The 22,073-nt window shown below is 54.4% G+C and overlaps 1 protein-coding gene across 13 annotated transcripts in view; it reads right to left on the bottom strand.

Moving 5' to 3' along the window:
* Positions 1-7,346: 7,346 nt before the first annotated feature.
* PALD1 (phosphatase domain containing paladin 1) overlaps positions 7,347-22,073 on the bottom strand; it is an 88,971-nt gene continuing 74,244 nt past the window's right edge. For 11 of the 13 annotated variants that reach the window (XM_064594755.1, XM_064594757.1, XM_064594758.1 and 8 more), the window contains one exon: positions 20,003-21,170. In XM_064594755.1, coding sequence (XP_064450825.1) covers positions 20,730-21,170 — 441 coding nt within the window. In that variant the 3' untranslated portion in view covers positions 20,003-20,729. Of the gene's footprint in view, positions 9,120-10,627; positions 10,784-20,002; positions 21,171-22,073 lie in introns of those variants that run through there. The other 2 variants (XM_054508196.2, XM_064594765.1) reach the window with 1 other exon arrangement.

Here is a 22,073-nt window from a genome sequence, read left to right as displayed (position 1 = left end):
CTGGGATCCAGCCCTGCACGGGGCTCCCTGCTCAGCGGGGAGTCTGCTTCTCCCTCTGCCCCTCCCCCTGCTTGTACTCGCTCTCTCTCTCAAATAAATTTTAAAAATCTTAAAAATTAAGATTAAAGATATGCTCTGATTTCCCTTTTCCAACCCAAAGTCCTTCAAATATCATAAAAAGTGTACATACAGCCTTAAAATTCTATGCCAGTTCTGAAGAAGAGGTCAGAAACTGTGATGGGTCCCTGAAAGACAGAAGACCAGTGGGATGGGCCAGGCAGGAGGGTTGGCAGCCCGCAAGCCGTGTAGGTAAACGCCCTCTGTGAGAGGAGGAACCCGCCTTCAGGAAGCTTTGGCTCAGAGATGCCAAGCCAGGGAGCAGGAGGAAGCCTGGGCCCCCATCGTGGCATGGCTTGGAACATTCCAGCAGAGGCAGCTGGAGAGTCTGACTCTCCCTGGGCCCCCTAAGGAGCCTGGGTCAAGTCAAGGTAGCAGTGGAGGGTGCCCTCAGGACAGCAGGGAGGGGGGCACTTTGGGCAGCACCCTGGGGCCGATACACACCTGGCACAAGGGGGCACCCCTGCCAGAAGGTCAGCCACTGGCCCACACGGGCATCAGCAGGTCCCATCCCTCCCCCCGAGCTGCCAGCTCAGGCTGCACCAAGTAGGCACAGACCTTACAAACAGGATAATCTGAAATCTCAAGACAAAGATGAGTGCACAACCCAAACTCACCAACCACGGAGAAAAACCAACAACATGAAAGACAAGCCCCCCACTCACTAAAGAACTAACGTCCAAGGAAACAGGGCTAACCAAGTCAGCCCTCAAATAAGAAGATCTTCAAAGAGATGAGGCTTATTCAACCAAAAAAAAGAATGAAATGTAAATCTGAAACATATAAAATGTGACTGGGGGTGGGGGTTGGAACAGACCCAGTACATACTTATCAGAACGGCTAAAGTTAAAGAGACTGACAATACTAAGTGTTGGTAAAGACGTAGAGGCACTGGAACCCTCACACTGTTTGGAAAAGAGCTTGGCAATTTCTTAAACAGTTCAACATACACCTCATGTGTAAGTCACTCTCCTCCTAGGTATCTAGCAAAAGAAATGAAAGTTTATGCCCAGGGGCGCCTGCCTTCGGCTCAGGTTATGATCCCAGGGTCCTGGGATCGAGTCCCATATCAGGCTCCCTGCTCAGCGGGGAGTCTGCTTCTCCCTCCCCCTGGCTTATGTGCTCTCACGCTCTCTCTCAAATGAATAAATAAAATATTTTTTAAATAAATAAATTAATTAAATAAAATAGTTATAAGACCAGAGAGACTGGATGAAAGAATTGGCTGTATATCTATCTACCTACCTAAGAATTAAACAGATTGTATTAAACATTTATGCTTATTAATTTAAGAAAGACAACCTGGTAGAAAAATAAACCCATAAGAGAATAAATCCAAAGGGCCAATAAACATATGAAAAGATGTTCCATCTCAGTAGTAATTGGAAAAGTCATATTAAGATAAAAATAAGACATTTTTTTCTTTATCAGATTGGAAAAAGTTAAGAAAACTGGTGACCTCAAATGTCAGAGTGAGAAGGGGGAAGTGGGTATTGTTATAAACCGTTGGTGTTTAATTCAGCCCAGAAGACAGCCTCATTTAGTTCAAAGAAAGAATGACAAGAATGACAGTTACTTTGGGAGTGCATAGACACGCTGTCCCATACGCTTTGTGCATGGGTGACGTGAGTAGATGGTAGGAAAAGGAAAGAATCCACTAAGAGGAGGTATGAAGTCAAATTTGAAAGGCCCAGGTCTTAGAAGATCTGTCACTATGACTCATGGGAAACAAGCATTTCTTGTGGGTATTGAGGGGAACCTCTTGAAAGCACGTAGGGGTTTGAATAGCATCGAGTCCGAGAACCACAAGACCTTGAGGGAGGGTTTTCAAAGAAATCATTCCGTCCCCCTCAGCCCCTCCTCCACCCAAGCAGAGAGAGCTAGGGCACTCTTCCAGAAGGATTCTTTTTTTTTTTTTTTTAAGATTTTATTTATTTATTTGACAGAGAGAGACACAGCGAGAGAAGGAACAGAAGCAAGGGGAGTGGGAGGGGGAGAAGCAGGCCTCCCGCGGAGCAGGGAGCCCGATGTGGGGCTCGATCCCAGGACCCTGGGATCATGACCTGAGCCGAAGGCAGATGCTTAATGACTGAGCCACCCAGGCACCCCTCCAGAAGGATTCTAAACCTTGAAAATGTCAAAGATGATTCCAGTAGCAAAGAGGATCCCCAATATTGCTGACTCCAACACCCACCTCTGAAATGAACAAGGGCTTGGAATCACTCTCCGGGCCTCAGTGTCCCTATCTATAAAATGGGGGTCATAATACTACCCTGTGGTATTGTTGGGGTGTTGAATGGGGAGAGGACAATAAACAAAGCCAAATACAGCACCTGACAAAGTAAGTGCTCTCATACAGAACATAATAAAATAAGCACAGGTTAAAAAACCATTTTAAATTTTCAAAAATAAATAAATAAATAAAAATAAGCACAGGTTATTGATCTGAGAACCACCTGGCTACGGTGTGGACTGAGGGCATAGAAGGAACCCTCTTACACTGTTGGTGGGAATGCAAGTTGGTACAGCCACTTTGGAAAACAGTGTGGAAGTTCCTCAAAAAATTAAAAATAGAGCTACCCTATGACCCAGCAATTGCACTACTGGGTATTTACCCCAAAGACACAGATGTAGTGAAAAGAAGGGCCATATGCACCCCAATGTTCATAGCAGCAATGTCCGCAAATAGCCAAACTGTGGAAAATGCCAAGCTGCCCTTCAACAGATGAATGGATAAAGAAGATGTGGTCCATATATACAATGGAATATTACTCCGCCATCAGAAAGGATGAATACCCAACTTTTACATCAACATGGATGGGACTGGAGGAGATTATGCTAAGTGAAATAAGCAGAGAAAGTCAATTATCATATGGTTTCACTTACTTGTGGAACATAAGGAATAGCATGGAGGACATTAGGAGAAAGAAGGGAAAAATGAAGGGAGGGAAATCGGAGGGAGAGAGGAACCATGAGAGACGATGGACTCTGAGAAACAAACAGGGTTTTAGAGGGGAGGGGGGTGGGGGGATGGGTTAGCCTGGTGATGGGTATTAAGGAGGGCACGTACTGCATGGAGCACTGGGTGTTATACGAAAACAATGGATCGTGGATCACTACATCAAAAACTAATAAACCCCTAAGAGAAGGGGTTTGTATTGTATGGTGACTAACATAACATAATAAAATTAAAAAAAAAAAAAAAAAGAAGGATGGAGAGGACAGGCTCTAAGGGAACGTGTGTGTCTGATGACATTTTAAAGCTAAAAATAATGCAACATACATGGGAAAAGCAAGCGTTACCATCTTTACAAATCAAGAAGGAAAAGACAAACCCCCCAAAGAAAAAGTCAGCAAAGAACACACAGACAATTCATAAGAGAAAATACAAATGGCCAATAAATATGAAATAAAGTTCAACCTTACTATCAATTTCAAAGAAATACAAAATTAAACAAGTATGAGATCTATTTTGAGCCACAAAATGGCAAGAACTTTTTAAAAATGTAACAGGCAATGCTGGCTAGAGAGAAGAGCACACTCAGGCATGAACTGCTCTTCAGGACTGCAAGGAGGACGTTTCTAGAGCACACATTGGAGGTGCGGTTCAAAGACCTTGAAAATGGGGATTCCCTTTATTTAGAAAAGAATCAGAGGTTCGCACCACCATATGCACATTTGGGGGTATCAACTCCTTCTGTCCTCCTGTCTTTCCCACCCCTCTATCCACAGGTAAACGTGAACAACGGTGTCCTGGCTGCAGTCCACAGTCCACAGGACCAGCGGCGCCTCCCTTGAGACGAAGGGCAGGGCAATGAAGAACAGGTGAAGTTGGAGACAGGGGGTCATTCTCCCCCGAGCAGTGCCAGAGAAGGTTGACCTTCCCCAGGAAGCAGGACAAAGTAGCTGCTCAGAGAGGCCAAGACAAGAGTGAGGGGGTGTCGTCCAGGTCCTCAGAGTGATGGACACCAAGATGGGATTAGATGTATGAGAGATTTATTTGGGGAACCCCACGAAGGAGGAAGGGGGAGTAGACAGAAGGCAGGGAGGGCCTTCAGACCATGATGCGGGCTGACAGTTGGGGAAAGAGAGAGAGGGAAGGAAGGGGCCCCCACGGCCGTGTGGCTTGAGGAGCTCTGGGGCCGAGCACGGGGGCGGCGGGAAGACCCACGGTAAGCTGCCAGTTGGGAGAGACACTGCAGTGGGCAGGAAGTGCCCAGCTCTAGCGGCCCCTGAAGCTTCCTGACCCAACGCAGCTCTCTCCTGGGCCACCCAGAGGCAGGGAAATTTTCTGGAAGCCGGGCTGTCTGCCCTAATCCAACTGCAACAAACTTAATCGCTCTCCAGTCGGCTCCCCAGGGCTCCGCCGCCGCTGCCTTCCTCTGGGACACCACCAAGTCAGCCCTTCCCAAGGCCTCTCCCTGGCCTGCTACCTACCACCCCTCACGCCGGCTGCCCTGCACCTGCTCTGGGTGTTAGAGAAGTCAGCATGGCTTTCCTAAGAGAACAGCTGCGTGAGACACGGAGCAGTGCCTTCGTCCCTCATACTGGCTCCTCCAGGAAGGAAGGAGACGTGGATGAGCTCTGCCCCCCGGGCCCCCTGGCCTCCGGACCCCCTGGCCTCCAACTCCCTGCCATTACTTGCCTACTGGCTCAAGCTTCCCTGACTTTCAGGGAGCCTCCAGTGTCCCCGTCACTACTTTGGTGACACCTCCACTGGACCTCCTTTGCTCCGGGTCTTAGAATAACAAACTCATCAGAACAAAACGATTCCTGCGGGCATTCCTGCCAAAAGTAAGGCACGGTACTGGGTCCCCTACCTTAACTTTGATCTTTCCCTACAAAATAAGTATTTTAATCTCCTTTACAGTTGAGGGACTGGAGACTCAGACAAGGGGAGTCACCCACGATCTCAACGGCCAGGGTACACATGCTGAAACCACTCTTGCCGCCGGAGCAGAGAGGGGTGTGCGTCTCAGCTGGGGCCAGACCAATGGGCAGCGAATGCCACAGCCAGGGAAAGCACCGCCAGGAGAAAGGCCCAGCCGTCATGGGCTTCTCTAGCAACACGGGTGCCTTCTCTAGCCAGAGGGTGGGAGTGGGGGTGGGAGCTGGGGGCGGTGAGGATACTGGTTGAATTTTCATAACGAGCTGCTGATCGTGCTTTACTTACGGGAATAAAAGATAAGCAGCCTTTTGTAAGGAAAAGCCCAGGTAAAGATCTAACAGTGCTGATTCTGCAGGAGAAGCTGGGGGTCCCCGGACTGGACACAGCGGGAAGATCTGTTAGGCAACATCTGGGTGGGCGCTCCATTTTTCCAGCTCATCCTAAACTGGTTCTTGGGACGAGCAGAGAAGACAAAGGCCCTCTGGGGGTCCCCCTTCCACAGAATATGACCAATTCCTGGAGTCTGGTCAAGGCTGGGAGGGTAAGCAGGGTCAGGAAGAACTCAGATCATTTGAGCCCTGGGGGTCCAAGGGTGAGGTGGTCTGACTCCAGGCCCAGCATGTCCCTGGGCTCCATGCCCCCAGGGTCCACACCCTCAGTGTTTCCTTGTTCTAGAAGCTCCATCAGAAGGGAGCAATGGAAGCCAGGGCCCCAGGCTGAACTCTAGACCTGGTATCCGACCTCACTGCTCCTGTCTACCGGCAGCCCGCGGCATCCCAGTTCTCGCCATACCCAGTGCGAACGACTCGTTCATTCTCTTCCCAGAAATACCACAGGCTCTGGAAGGTGGGGCTGTCCCTGTCACAGCCCCATGTGTGACTGTTGAATCACTGCCCACAGCCCACATACAGGCTTCTCCACCTTCCACAGTCACCCTTATATACAGAAGTCCGCACGTGCTCATTAACACCCACACGTACACCCCTAAGGCAGGCAGGGTCCCAGCAAAGGCTCGTCTGGTTTGGGCACAGAGGCAAATTGGCGTGGCAGGACCCCCAGAAGACCCAGAAGACTTTGGGAAAGAACGCAGGGTACGGGAGTGGGAGCCAGGCATATCGAGGCTGCTGGCCTAGGTGCCAGGCCCCCAGGGGGCAGTGGGAAAATAGGGTGGCAGCTCAACCAAGTGACCTCGTCGGGCTCCTTGACTGCAAGTAAACGCAGACCCCAGGCCCTAACCCAAATGACACCTCCCAGCCTGGGCACTTGAGTGCGGGAGAGCCTCCATGATGTCTGAAGTTCTGGAAGGCGCAGGGACGCCCCCACAGCGATGACCAGACGTGGGATAAGTGAGGGACTACTCCTGAGCACCCCAAAAGGACCGGCGGAGAGACTTTGCGAAGTTGGCTAAAACTGACCTCACGCTTACAATGCATCAGGGGCTGTTCGAAGGTTTCGCGTGTCTTCACTCAGCGAACAGAGTCTTCAGATGCCCTGCACCAGAGGGGCTGCTGACCTGGGAGCCAGCACCGTCCACGTAACTGCCAGATGCCCTGCCACAGGCAGGACGGGCCCAGGGAGCCTGAGGGGACACACCCGTGAACACATCATCCACTCCTACGTATCCCCAGGCCGAGAACTGCCCAGGTGTGCGTGCATGCACACACACACACACACCACTATGCATGTCTCTACATTCACATTCAGAAGCCACAGGGAGCATCCTTGGACTCTGCTGTGCTGAGAAATAACCCCAGGAGGCCTTCCCTCCCAGGCTGAGAAGACCACCACCCCTAGCCCACGGGGCTCTGGGTTCCAGCTGACCTCGGAAATACAACCCAGAGGGTCTCATTCCCCTAACGCTGGGAGAGCATGGGGAGGAGACTGGGATCTATGCCCTCTGCCTCACTCTCCTCACTGCCTCTTGACACGCCAACCTCTCTATGCCATTGTGTCTAAGTATTTGGGGGCCGGAAGGGGCCAAGCAAAGCCCGCGGGAGTGAGAGAAGGAAGTAGAGGCTGAAATCCGACCTCCGTCATAACCCCTGAAATTTCATTTTGCTCCATGTCCCTGAACACAACAGTCCTTCACACTATAGCATGAATTAGCCTATTGTGTGGCTTTCTTCAAGGAGGGGCTCAGCATGACAGCCCCAGGCATCCAAAGTGAGATGGTCACGCATGAAGGATGTGAAGGAAGGAGAGGGATGTCTGGAAAAACCTACCTTCTCCAAGAATCAGTGCTTTCAACTCACCTTGCCCACCCACCACTACTCTGAAGGAGCCAGGACCACAGCTCACATCAGTTCTAGAATATACTACAGACATCAGCAGGCAGGCACACTTTAATTTAGCCATTTTTAATGCTCAAAAGCTCTGTACAAAATAAAGTCACAAATGAGTCCTCACAACACCCCTGTGAGGTAGGTAGGCAAGTATTATTCTCCCATTTTACAAATGGGGAAACTGAGGCAGAGAGGCAAAGTGACCAGCCCGTGGTCCCAGCACAGCTGAAAGTCAGGGTCAACTGTGAGAACACAGAGGATCCCTCCCAGTTCAGCCTGATCTGTGACCCCTCATCTAGACTTTGTCTGCAAAGAAATGAAAACTTTTTAATTCATGCAAAAATAAAAACAAAAACAAATCCAAAAAGGTAGTGAACAGACATACAGTAGTTTTGCAGAAGATTTCAGCCAAGATGGCCAAATATTTTCCACTACTAGGTAGATGTGAACAACTCTGGCCTCTCCTCCTGAGACCAGAGACGTGTCCACTGGTTTTCTGCAGAAGTGCATGCGTCCAACCAGGGAGGGCTCCCAGGCCGCCACGAGCCAGGCCCAGGGGGGCAGCCTCCACACCGGTCAGCCCCCGGGGCTTCGGCGGACAGTGGTCCCCAGAGGAAGAGCTGCACGACTCACCTCCACAGGGCCGGCCCTTCCAGCAGCCTTCCCACGGTGGGGACAGAGCTGCTCCTGAGGCCTCCCGCTCCTCAACCCTCGGCCCCTCTGGTCCCTCTGGAGGGAAGCTCAGGGGTCCTCAGCCAGGATGGCCTGGAACCCCCCTTAGCCCACTCGCATGCTCCGCTGTTCACTCAGGGCCCCCCAGCGGTCCTCGGGGCTCCTGCTGCAGCAGAAGGGGACCTGGGGCCACCTGGGCAGCCAGGGCGGGGAAAGTGTGGTAGAACCAGCTGCAGGGAGCCTGGGCTTCCTTAGCACTGCCCGCCCTGGCTCCCTGGGAACTGGGGCAGGCCTCTTCCATAGGGCTGCACCCATCTTCTAGAAGCTCCTTCCTCCCGAGAGGGACTCCTCCCTTCTAGCTCCTTGGGGACCTCCACAGTCCCGCCAGCCCCAGGGGAGGGGGAGGGAAGGAAGGAGCGGCAGAGCCTCCGCCAGACCCAGCAGGCCACGCCGTTGCGCTTCTCGGGGTCTCCAGGTTGGAGATGGGGCACGAGAGGCAAGGAAACTGGGTGAAGCTGCCACTGAGGTGACAAATCCACCAGAGCCCTGTCTGTTCCCCAGGGACCAGGGGCCCCAGGGCAGTGCTCAGGCAGCAATAGGGGAGAGGCCAAGCGGGGAGGGCAGCAAGAGAAAGCAAGCAGGAAACCGGCTCCACACCCCAGGCTGTCAGGACCACTGTGAGGTGGCCGAGGAGGGTGCGCGTGGCCGCAGCGAGTAGCTCTGCTCGGCTACTTGGGGACCGAGCTCCCTGGAAGCCGTCTGCGGTCTGCAAAGCACGCGCGCCTGTTGTTCACAAGTGTAACCGTGCACTACTCGTCCTATAAAAAGCTCTTTTTAAAACAGGGTCCCAACCCCGCCCCAGTCTCTCCGGGGGCCTGGGTTCCTCGGCACCACTCCCCGTGAAGAGCACCTGGAGCATCCCCAGCCTGCATGGAGCTCCGTAGGAGGAGGCGGGTAGGGGCCGGGGCAGGGGCAGGCAGGGGCAGGGGTGGGGCAGGGAGCCCAACCTACAGGAAGTCCCCAGCGGCGGAGGGCTCGGGCCAGCGGCTCTGCTCCTGCCACCGGCAGCGCAGCCTGGAGAAGGGCTGGTCCTGCCCGCTCTCGAGCTCGGGGAAGCCCAGCTGGTTGAGGATCTCATAGACTCCGGCCTTCGATGCCACCTGGGGGAGACAGCAGAGCTGGGGGCTGTAGTCCCAGGGAAAGAGGCTGTCATCCAGGTCCACCCGCCCCCTCCACATCACCACGCCCTCCTCCCCTCGGCAGGCTCTAGATCACACAGCTGAGCCTGGGGCCCAGCGCTGCCTTCCACCAGCTCAGCAACCTGAGCAAGTTTGCATTTTCACTACCACGAGCTTCAGCTTCCTCATCATGGGGACAACTGTCTCTACTTCCCAGGACGATGCTGGAGGGCTCCAGAAACACAGAAAGCACCCAGCAGATAGTAAGGAAGAGGAGAGCGGCGCAGGAAGCCAAGTACCCCTGTGCCCACGCAGCCCTGATGCTCCCATTGAGACACTAGGGGTCACGGGCCCAGTGGCTCATGGGCATTACAGCCGGGGCCCCCACGGAGGGCTAGAGAAGGCGGTGTGGGTATGGGAGCCAGCAAGCAACCCTGTGGCTGTGTGTTCCGGCCGTAGACCAGGCAGGTCTGTCACAGGCCTCCCCTCAGGCGGGCGGGGGGGGGCCTCCTTGGACGTTCTCCATGCAACCCTGTGGCCCAGGGCCTGGGAGACACAACCCATTCAGTGACCAGCCCCCCTCTCTCTCCACCATCTTAGGAGATGGGGAGGATGCAGGCTCCACTCACCAGAGGCAACCTTCACCCCCACCCTCCACGCATCCGCAGGAGGGAGGGACAGAGGGCCCCTGAGGCGGGAGCCCACACTCCTGACTGGAACAGCTCTCTCCTTTCTAGACAACCCCCAACATGCACCACCTAGTTTCAGCTGGTTCAAGCTCCTGCCCAGCCCCTGGTTCTCCCAATGTCCACTCTCCAAGCAGAACCCAAGCAGAAGTGTCCTAGGTTCCCCACGACCTCCATCCCACCCAGGGGTCCAAAGAGGAAGCCAAGTCCAGGCCTGCTCAAGAGGATGGCCCCAATGTGGCCCTGGGTCCCCTGACTCAACACTCATCCTCGAAAGGACCACCCTTAAGGCTGTCTTCAGCTCACACAGGGCCTAGCGCATGGCACCAGACGTATCTCATGGCATCCCCACCACGACGTTCTCAGGTGGCAGGGACAGCATTAAGACGATCTCCGCCTTCATGCTGAGGACAGCTAGAGGGAAGGGCCCACCTGTCCAAGGTCACGGCTGGAAGGGGGCAGGGGCCAGGCCACCACGCCGTCCTGCCCCTCGCAGGGCACAGGGGAGGAGGGAACACAAGAATGGGCACGAAGCACGCAGGTCACCTCAGCCCTGGGGATGCCCAGAGCAGGGCCGGACCTAGCACACTGCCCTGTGCCGTTCCCCACACCACCCCCCTTCTCACTGATTCATGCCTCCGACTTCCCCCGACGGCCGGCCACGTGCAGACGCCGGGCCAGACACCCAACGCTGAACGAGACACAATCCTGATCCTGGAAGCTTCCCGTAGAGCCAAAGGACAGCTCTGCCCACGGGGGAGCCTGCTGCCGGGCCTGCGGGGGCCGCGTGGGGCGGCCTCTCACCTGCCGCATCCACGAGCTGAAGGGCCTCTGCCAGGAGTCAGCCTTCTCCAGGTGGAGGTAAGCGTTGAAGAGCACCAGGTACACGTAGCGCTCCAGGTACTGCAGGCCCCGCAGCAGCAACCTCCCGGCCTCCGGCTCCGATTTGGCCGCTTTTGCCTGGAGGACGGCAGAGGGTGAGAGTCCAGCGGGGCCTCGCCCCCCACCCCCAGGCACGGACACAGCACACACACAGACACACACGGACACACAGCACCAGGGCTGGGACGGGAGGGTTTTGCACAGCGAGGCCCACGGCATGGCCCCGGCTCAGGCTCCACGGGAAGCCAACGGACGGCAAGGCTAAGCCATCGGGGCTCTGACCGTGGACACAGCAGGGCCTCCCCTCCGCCCCCGAGGCCTGGGCTCTGCGGCCTCCAGTGGCTCCCAGGCAGGTGAGTGCGTCTCTGCCTGGGAGGGGGACCCGCATCTTGGCCTCTGACCCCAACTGGTCCTTAACGGACCTCCTTGCCCATTTCTCAAATGGCTCCGGATCAGGGGCAGAAGGGGGTGAATCCAGCCATCCGGCCCCGGCCCCACCCTCCTCAAGGCTGGAATAGATCCTAGAAAGGCCACCAGGGCTGGGGGCAACGAAAGATACAGAGGCTGAGGAGAGAAAGAGGTGCGTGTACTGGGTCGGGGGGTATTGGTGCTTTTAACAAGCCATCCTGAGCACCTTCTAAGAACGGTACCAGGCCACGTGCCAGGGGGAGAAGGAACCGCCACGCCACGTGACTGGAGATAGGCTTCCCAGAGAGCGTGGGATGTGGCTGGGCCGTGCGGGCCGGCAGGGTTGGGGTGGAGAGAGCCAGCAGCCCATGGGGCGGCACAGAGGTGTGGACGGTGCCCAGCAGGCGGGACCCGGAAGGCGCTGGCCTGACTGGATCGAGGGTGTGAAGGGACAAGAAGGGGAACTGGGCTGGCAGGCAACTGTGGAAGCCCACGCTCTACTCTAGTCCAGCTTCCCAGCCTAGCAGGCGGACGCCGGGGCCCCAGCCCAGACCCATCAGAGCAGAGCCTGAGAGACACGGGCCTACGCGATCCTGAGAAGCTCCCCGGGGACTCTCTGCAGCCAGGGTGGAGCCCCGTGGCTTTAGCTCAGGGGAGTCACTGAAGGTGTAGGGGCAGGAGTGACCTCTGAACAGAAGACTCACAGGAGGCTAATGCTTAGGAGGAAGGGGACTTAAATGGGGTCTTCTTGAGGCTTTCTCAGCGTGGGCATCGGTGGGCACCCCAAGGCACACAGAGTCAGCTTCCCTGTGGCACGGTGTCCTTGCCGCCATGCCTGAGTTGCTCCTGTGACCCACCACGGACGTGCAGCCCGCCCTGGAGGGGAAGCCCAGGAGAGGGAAGGCCACACCTCACCCCACACCCTCCAGGCGTCCATCCGGACCCACAGCAGCTCTCTGTGCACCAGGAAGAAGACAGAGCCCAGGGGCGTCCCCTCAGGGGCCAGGAACATCCTCGGAGGGCACAGCCAGCCCCAGGCCCCCGGGAACCAGGAAGGGCGGCCTCCCCACAGCTGGGCCGCAGCTGAAAGCCTTCCTGCTCGGCACACCTCAGCCCAGTGGGTCTCCTCTGGAAGGCTCCAGGGTGGGCCCGCGCCCCTGACACGACATGACCCATAGCCCCAAGAACCAGGAGCTGGAGTGGGCCCGTCTGCAGGGCCTGTGGTCCCCCACCTCTCACTTCCGCCTCAGCTAACAGCCTTCCCGGGCTCGAGTGAGTGCTCGGTAGGAAGGAGTTCTGGGGCACTGGGGATGGGGCAGGGGTGGGAGGTGGAGAGAGGATGGGGCCCCGGATGGGCGAGGGGCCCATACCCACTGCCCTGACTCCCTGCGAGACACGGCTCTGGGCTCGGTGCTGCCATCGAAACTCTCAGCTCCCAGGTTTCTGGAGGTAGGATTGCTCAGGTACGTAAGGTACGAGGAAGCGCCTGTAAACCGTGAACGGCCACAGCAAGTCATAGCACAGAAGAGAAAGCTACAACATGGGGGTGATGTGTGCATGGGCCCCGCCTGCAGTGACCCTTGTGGGCGGGGGCAGCGGGAGAGGGCAACGGCAGAGCAGCCGGACCAAGGGATCAAGACAGGGTGGGGGGCAGCCGGACCACGGAGGGCGTCAAAGAGGCAGCGGTATCTGAGGTGGGTTGGGGGGCAGAAAGGTGCCCTGAGAAGGGGAGGAAAGGGGCCAGAGGGTGAGGTGTATCCAAGGTAGATGACACGGAAGAGGGCGCAGAGGGGGAGGCAGTGGGGGGCGACCGGGGCCCAGAAGAGGGTGTGGAAGGCCAGCCAGGCCCTGATCCTACAGACAAAGGGGCCACCGAGGGCTTCTGGCGGAGGTGAGGGTGGAAATGGCCCCAGGGCTGCTGCAGGAGCTGACTGGAGCAGGGGAGAGCAGGGTGCCTCTTGTTTTAAGGATCAACCAACCAGGTGCTCAAAAAAAAAAAAAAAAATGCAATTCTGTTTAGAAATTAGGCAGTAGACACACACACACAAAAAAACAAACACGATTTTACCTAGAGACAAAGTACGGCCAATACACCACCACTACCACCCCGCTCTCCCGAAGGAGGATCATTCCACGCTGCCCGGCACGGGGCACTCCCCACCCCATCCCTCCCACTGCCTTCCCCGTCTCCATCCCTGGAGCTTCTTGAAGGAGGGGAAATTACCCACAGTTCCACCAGACAAGAACCATTTTAAACTACTTTCAATTAGAGAGTGCTCAGGAAACATCCTTTGGGCAAGAAAAGCCCACGGTTCTGGGGCTGGCCCTCGGGCAGTCACCTCAGCCCTATCTTCTCCAAGCCCCCGCTCCCACGGGGACAGGGGCCTGCTGCTCCCAGAGACACCAGAGAGGACTGCGTCTGAGCAATATTCAGGGTGGTGAGGTTGGGTGATTCCTTCTGAGCCCTACTGGCAACGTAGGGTAGAATTATCCCTAAATTCAGACCGCAAGTAAAGGTGACAGCTGACACCCCCCCAGAAGGTTCCATGGGCCCATCTTGCGCGATCACAGTCTGTGATTTGAGACAATGACCCATCTTCCTATCAAGGCCCTGGTTTCCTTAAAATCAGCCTATGTGGGCACTGTCTGGGGAGGAGGATAGGCCAGCCTCCTCCTGTTGATAAAAATAGTGGAGCTGTTTTTAAATGGCCTGGGAGGCCAGGATGTCATTAGCTGTGGTGAAGCTGGACAAGGCTTCCTCATCCATTGGGACTGAGCCCTAAAATAGAAGAGGCCTAAGAAAGGTGGCCAGGGCGCTGGGCACTTCAGCTCTCTCAGGCCAGTGGTCAGCCAGCACCCACGTGGGCCCGGTGTTGCCAGCGGTGGCCCCCTTGAAGCTCCTCCCTTTGCTGGGCCACGTGGAAGAGACCCACCAAGGCAGGGCTGATGCCCCTCCCCAGGTATGTCCAGGGTCTACCACACACCACATGCCAGGCTGAGCATGTCACATCCAGAGCGGAGTGTTAGATCCTAAAATGTCTCCTAGAGGGACACCCATTTTGCAGATGAGGCTGGGTAAGGCCAAGTAACTGCCCAATGTCAGAGTTCCCAGCTGGGACACAAATTCCAAACGCCCAGCTGTCTGACCACCCTGGGCCCTTTCGCCATCATCAAGCTCAACCACACCCTGCCTCATGTTTGCCTCTATACCTTGACCCCACCATGCCCCCACCCACCCCCTCCCTTCCTCCTGCCTGGAAGGGCTTTCCCCTCCACCAGGCCTGGCCCTGTTCCACTCATCTCTCCAGGCCCAGGCTGAGCCCCTGCTCTCCTGAAGCCTGCTCTGAGTGCTCCAGCCTCCAGCGTCTTCTTGGCCTCCTCTACTCCCCAAGGAATAATCAGTCTGGAAAACAAGCCTGGGGGCAAGCACCAGATTAGAATGAGGTTTACATCTTCCCTGCCCCCCCGTCCCCCCCCCCGAATGTCAGGGTCAGGACACAGACTAGGCATGCAGTAGTCACCCAGCTGGTGGGTGAGCACTGACTCCCCAGGCCCTCTCAGCCAGTCTCATGCTTCCAATGCCATCTGGAATCTAGAGTCCAGACGGGACACTGGGGACCCCACATGCACGCCTCCACCCCCGGGGATCCAAACTCCATGCTGAATGGAGACTCCAAGCACGCTGCCGTGCTTGAGGGCTCCAGGTAGGTTATCGATCCAGCTTCTCCAACTCACAAAATATGTCCCAGGCGAACCTCCTGAGCTCCCCCAAAACCTGCCCGTCCACATGTCTGTGCATCTTAATGTCTATCCTTCTTGCTGCTCAGGCCAAAACCTGGCCTTCCTCCCTAACTTCGCCCTTTCTCGGCCCCACATCCAACCAGTCAGGGCATCCTCCCAGCTGCTGCTCACCTCTTACCACCTCAGGCCAAGCCGCCTCACCTCAGTGACAGCGGCTGACTGGCCTCCCTGGCCCCCCCTACCCCCACTTCTGCGGCCTAGTCCCAACACAGCCCCAGAGTGAGCCTGCTAGAACCTTAAGTGGGCACCTCTGCTCAACCCGCTGCACAGGCCCCCCGCTGGCACTCAGAGTAGAAGCCGATGTCTGTGTAATCATCTGTGCGATCCCAGAGCAGGCCCCAACCCACCTGCCCCCGTAACGTCTGACCTCCTCTCCTGCCCCTCAAACATACCAGGAAGCCCCCCGCCTCAGGGCCTTTGCACTTGCCAGATCCCTCTGTCTGGGTGTTGGCATGGCTCCCCCACTCACCCCCCTCAGGTCTGTGTTCAAATGCTACCTTTTCATCAAGCCCCTTCTTGAGACAGACCCCATGTAAAACTGCAACCCCCTAGCCCCACAGATGTATCACGACCTGATACAACGTGACTTTGACTTGTGTCTTGTTCCTTGTGTGTCTCCCTCCCTGGAGTGTGGGTTCCATGAGGGCAGGAACTTCCCTGTGCTGTTCATGAGGTATCTCCAGAACTAGCACAGTGCCTGGCACTCAGGAATCCTAAGAGAAATGTCTGCCGAATCGGGGACCAACGAATACTTCTATCTCCCATTTTTATTAAGCCCTGCATCACAGACTGCCCGGGGTTACCTAGATCAACGCTTCTGCTTTCCAGAAGGGGAGACCGAGGTCAAAGAGGTGAACTGACCTGCCAGGGTCGCATGGAGAGCTGGACGCAGCCCAGGCCATGGGAAAACAGAGCCCAAGGAGAGAAACAAGAAAAAGCGAGGCCAGGCTCAGGGCCTGAGTCAATCCAAGCCAGACGACACCCCATTACTGGAGTCTGCCTGCTGCCCTTTCCCTGACCCACTCAATAGGAACGAGCATGGAAGGCCTGGTGCCTTTGCTGTCCAGCTGGGCAGGCAGCTGACAGAGCTCAAAGACGGCTAGTCTCTAAGGGGCGAGGTCCCAGAGCACCGACCCCATCATCCTTCTCAAAGCTCAGTGCCACCCACTCCTCGTCAGACACTGGCCCCAAGCAGTGTCAGCCGCTTCCAGGGGCTTTTCTGTGAGTCCCTGCAAACTCCCCTCAGGCCTGTCCTGGGGCCTCGAGCACAAGGAAGCTTTCTCTACCTAGGAAAATGGCCCTTGGCCCATAGACAAGTAATCAGTTTTCCAAAGAAAACATTCTTTTTTTAAGATTTTATTTATTTGAGAGAGAGCATGAGAGCGAGAGAGAGCACGAGCAGGGGGAGGGACAGAGGGAGAAGCAGGCTCCCCGCTGAGCAAAGAGCCCCATGTGGGACTCGATCCCAGGACCCTGGGATCATGACCTGAGCCGAAGGCAGATGCTTCACCGACTGAGCCACCCAGGCGCCCCCAAAGAACACATTTTATTCAGGACTTCCAAAGCAGGAATGGACTAAACCCGGCACCACGGGCTTCTCGGTGCACCATTCATTCCATGAACGTCGTTTACCCCTAGGTCAGGCTCTGGGATGTGGTGCCAAGACATGGCCCTCAGGCTCCCACTGCCCTGCACGTAAGCTAGTGAGTTGGCCAGGTGGCCCAACCCCCCTGCCCACCGCACCCTATATACCCCACCCCTACTTCATCTTGTACCCAGGCTGTGCTCACCGCCACCCTTCCAGGCAGGTAGAGAAGCAACGGTGACCCCAAGTGACAGATGGGAAAGGAGAGGCCCAGGCAGGCCAAAGCAATTAGCCCAGGGGAGTGCAGGGAGTTCCCAGCAGAGCCCAGGCTAGAACTCGGGGCTTCCGACCTAGACTCAGGGCATTTTTGGGTGGCTGGAGAAGAGTGTCCTCTCTTGGCAGGCCAACAATGTGGACAAAGAACAAAAAGGTATAAGGAAGGGTAGGAGTCAGTTTTCCTATTTAATCACATGGTGACTTATTCAACCTTTCGCCCATTCGTCTGCTCACGAGACAGACGTCTGTGGAGCCCTACCTGTGCCAGGCAGAGTCTGGGGGTCAGGGGGTAAGAGACAAGCCATGGCCCAGCAGAAGAGAGACGAGCAGCAGAGAGCGGCGCCCCTGGTGACAACCACAAGGCTAACAATGGCAGCAGTGAGCACAAAGGCAGGGTCTCCTTGATGGGGACCCCCTGAAAGCTCCAAGCCTGATGGTGCACATGTAGGAACAAGCCTGGCTCACGGCAGGTGCTCAGGGCATGTTTGCTGTCGGATAAAGCAGGAAGTCCCCCTGGAGGGTGGAGATTGTTCCTGCTCAGCCACACCATGGGAAGGACGGGAAAGCAGAGAGGTCTCAGCTCTGAGAACATGTGCCCTACACACACACGCACACAACATGCATGCACACGCGCGCACACGCACACACACGCACACACACGCACTTCGAGCAGCCGCTCGTCCACCCACTGGCTCTATTTTGGGCTGGGTGTGAAAGAGCCCTGGGAAGCAACCCTTTCCTTCCATCATAGTTTATGTGACAGCTCAGTTCCAGGGCTGCGCTAATTGCACGGTCCAGGCCCTGGAGACACATTACCTATTGGAATGAGGTCTCCAGGGAACAACTTTGGCCAAGCCAGAGTCGTGGAGAGACTGAGAGGGACCCCACCTGGGGCTCAGAGCCAGAGCTGTCTCACTCTGTATTTTTCTGAATACCCTTTGTCTTAGGGGGCACCAAGCTGAACCTCTGACCTTTTGGCAACTCTGCACCAACCCAGGGCAGCACGTACAGGAGGCCCTGGTGGCTTCCTCACTGGCCCCTTCCTTTCCACCCCCCACAACAAAACTGCCCCAAGTGTCATGGCCATCGGGGAGGAAAGGAACACAGGCTGAGGAGTTGGGAGATAGGTTCTGGTCCTGCCTCAAGCTGATCACGGTGTCATTAGGCCTCACTGTCTTCCTCAGTAAATTGGTCTAGTAAAACCTACCGTCACCTCCTTACCAGCTACTCTGAGGACCAAAGGAGACAAAAGAGTAAGTTCTTAGAAAACAAAAAGCACTGCTCAAAGTTAGAGATCTACAGACTTGAAATCTCAATTCGAGACCAAAAGACATCTTATTATATCTCTCTGTGTGGCTACTTTTATCTCAGTTTTTCTTCAAACTCTTTCTGAAGGAACAGACAGGAGACACATTAGACTGTTTTAAACACAGAACACTAAGAATTAACGTCACCAGCCAAGGCTAAGGAAAAGGCCCCTGGCATTAATGATTCTAGCAGGACTTCCTCCAGGAGCCCTGACCTTGGTTTCTGTCACAAATATTTCTCCCTTTCCAGGCCCAGCAGGAAACAACTAATTCACCAGATGGTGTCCCCACCGTGGGCTGGTGGTCATCCCAGATTCTCCTAAGCCTAGGGCCCAGCTTTGTCACCTCTATCACAACCTCACGGAGTGGCTTAGTTCAAAGAGCTTTCTCTTTCTTTTTTCCTTTTGAGGTGGTTTTTAAAATGCCCTAGCATTCTGGCCCCCTCACACACATAGCGTTGGTCAGGTCCCAGCCCAGGCTCACTGACGCTCTAGAGAGTGGAGGACACATCGCTGGCCTGCAACCTGCAGAGGCCAGGCAGCCTGGGACAGGCCCAGGCAGAGAGGGGAGTCAAGGCTGTCGGACCAGGGAAGGCCTGTCTCTGTGGAAAATGTATGTACAGTTTTAGTCCCATCCCCCCTCTGTGCCTATGACCTGAGTCTGCAATGTGCTCTTGTCCTCTAGCCTTCTCAGGCTGGGAACACAAGGGCATGGGTTGTGGCTTCTAGTTCTGATTCCCCCACCGCCCCCAGCAGCAGGGCTTGAGGTGGGAGGAAGGCGGGGCTTCCTCCAACTTGGGCAGCAGGATGGCGGGGCAGAGAGGGCCTGATCTGGGAATCCGGGTCTGGGGTCTCGCTCTCCTCCTGCCATCCACCAGCTGTGGGTTCTTGGGCAAGCCCAGCGCCTCCTTTCCTCAAATGCAAACATGGATGTGATGGTACAGACTGCCCTTCATCAGGCACAGATACAGAGTAAGGACTGAGCCAGACCGTGGATGTGAAAATGCACAGTGAGCCATGGGCGGGGGGGGACCTCCCACGCTGTCTCTGATTCGGGACGTATGGGGGGGGCTTGGTCCCCTGGCCTCCAGCACTGGCCTCTAGCAACTCCCAACCTCCCCTCAGGAACCCCTCCATCTTCCTTCCCCCAGCCCACCCCGGTCACCCAGACCCTCAACACAGACTTCAGGTTCATCTGAGTCTAGAGGAACCCAAGAGCTCACCAAACCCAACATCCTTCCCCTCAGCTTTAGAAAAGCACCTCCCAAACCTCCTTTGAACGTGAGCAAGTCAAGTGAAAACCCAAGCTCTGGCCCTGCCTTCCTGCCTCCACCACACCTCAGTGCGGAGGATCTTTCTGGAATTACTGCAGTTAGTTAACGGAGGGGGAATGAGAGAGCCAGCATACCAGCATTTTGCAAACCCTCCGTGAAATAAAGAATCCAGGGGATGAGCACCAGCAGCTGCCCGGTCACAGAAGAGACCAGGGGGCCTTCTGTACCCCCGTGGCAGCCCACAGCATCACCCGTGATCAGTTAGAACCAGGGGTACAACTAACCAGGTCCAGACTGCGGATGACTAGGAAGCAACCCGCTTACCTCTGGGGTTACGCTTCTGGGGAATAAAAGGGGGAAGAGCTGCTCTAGATTCCATGGGCCACATCAGCCAAATGTGACATATGGTTCTTATTCGGATCCTGATCCAACTGCAAAAAGACTTTGTGAGACCACTGAGAAAATCTAAACATGGACCAGGTGCTGAATGGCATGAAATAACTTTTAGAGGGTGGGGCCTGGGAGCGAGGATCTTTGCCTCTCAGCCCCGCTCTGATACCAACTCACATGGGATGCTACACAACCCACTCTCTAGCTCATCTGTCAACAGAGGGGACAAATGCTCTGTAAGTCTTTTAGCACTAAAATCTGAGGGTCCCTGTGGGGATTCTGAAGCTACAGGATATCACAGGACACTCTGGCCCTACACGGATCCTCAGAGCCCTCCCATTAGTTGAACACTTGACGTGTGTCAGCCCTGTACTTCCGGTCCCTCGTGTCCTTCCCGCACACAGCCCTGCTGGGAAACAGTACTGATACAGCCTGGCAGGTGGGACACAGGCGGTCAGAGAGGATGAAGACGGCTGTCACCCACATCCACATTCCTTCTGCCAGTCAGCCCAGAACAATCCGGCCATTTCAGAGTCTACACACATGCATGCATGGAGCAGGCCAGAGGCCCCTTCTAATCTCAAGGCAGCTGGGGCAGCTCAGGCCATCCTGACCTCAGGCAGGACATACACTCTGGGTCTAGCCAGGCCAGGTCAAGCGCAGGGTGAAGGAAAGACATTCTGCCTTTTCTGGCTAAAGGACATAGTGGCCTGGTCACCAAAAGCTGTGATTCACAAATCCGTGTCCATAACCAGTTTCACAGGTCTACAGGAACTTAGAAACACAGATCTGTTCAAGGACTCTTAACTACTCTGAGATCATGTCCACTCTACTCTGAGATCATGTCCATTCTACTTTTCTGGTACTAAAATATTCTTTATTTTATGAAATGCCAACCGTGTAGATGGTAGTTAGGTTTTTAAATTTTTGCTTCTTTCTTTCCTTCCAACTCTCCTTTCTTTAAAATGGACACATTTAGCAAGGTTATATACTGGCAACCCTAGAAAGGTCCTTCCCTGTTTTAAACGGGCCTCTTGAATCCCAACTACCGGGATTGAGGTTGCTTTTAGCTCTTTCTTTGTTCTCTACCAGTAGTTCTAGGATCTCTAAGATTAGTGTCTTTCTAAGAAAATATATCAGACAGCGCCTTCCCTCTCTCTCTCCCATCCCGCTTTCTGTCCACATCCAGGTACCCGGGAAAGGCTGTGGGAGGACACGGTGAGAAGGCAGCCATATGCAAGCAGGATGAGAGAGCTCAGTGGAAACAAATTGGTCAGAACGTTCATCTTGGACTTTCCAGCCTCCACAATGTGAAAAAACAAATTTCTGTTGTTTAAGCCATGTGGTTGTGGTATTTTGTTGTGGCAGCCCCAGCTGAATAATGCACGTATGATGGCCTCTCCCTTCTCGAGGTTTCGGTCTCATCTGCAAAAGTGAGACAGTCACATTCTGTGAGGCCGGCAGGACCCTAACGCCAAACTGAACAAAGACATAAGAGACCAAGATCTCTTATGAATCTGACACAAAAATCCTCAACAAACCAAATCTAGCAACATAAAAGACACACCATGACCAAGCAGGATTTATCCCAGAATGTAAGGTTGGTTTAATACCTTCAATTAAAATATCATACCATATCAATAGAATAAAGGGCAAAAAACAAGATAATCATCTCAACAGACATGGAAAAAGCATTTAACAATATTCAATATCTCCTCATGAAAAAAAAAAACAAACCACTCAGTAAACTAAGAATGGAAGGGAACTTTCTCAAGCTGACAAAGAGTATCTATGAAAAAGCTACAGTTAACATCAGATTTAATGTGAAAGGCTGAAAGCTTTCCCCCTAAGATCAGGAACAAGAGAGGGTGTCTGTGCTCGCTACTTTTACTTAACATTCTACTGGAGGATCTAGCCAGGGCAATTAAGGAAGAAAATTAAATAAAAGACATCCAAATTAGAAAGGAAGAAGCAAAACTATCTCTATCTGCATACAACATGATCTTGTAAACAGAAGATTCTAAGAAATTCACTAAAGAAAGTATCAAAACTAATGAATTAGTTTAGCAAGCTTGCAAGATAGAAGATCAATATACAAATATCACTTGTATCTCTATATAGTAACAATGAACAAACTAAAAAATGAAATTGAGAAATTAACTCCATTTACAATAACACAAAAGCAATAAGCTACTTATGAATAAATTCAATATAAGAAGTGTAAAACTCACACTCTAGAAACTATAAAATATCTTGTAAAAAAAACAAAGAAGTCCTACATAAATGGAAAGACATCTCATATTATGCATCAAAAGAGTAACTATTGTT

Source organism: Mirounga angustirostris, unplaced genomic scaffold (genome assembly GCF_029215605.1).
Source record: "Mirounga angustirostris isolate CCGP_5_RB_7025 unplaced genomic scaffold, mMirAng1.0.hap1 SCAF_6, whole genome shotgun sequence".
In the NCBI taxonomy this organism is placed as follows: Eukaryota; Metazoa; Chordata; class Mammalia; order Carnivora; family Phocidae; genus Mirounga; species Mirounga angustirostris.
Note: the sequence above shows the minus strand (reverse complement) of the source record. Positions and strands in the feature narration are given on the sequence as shown.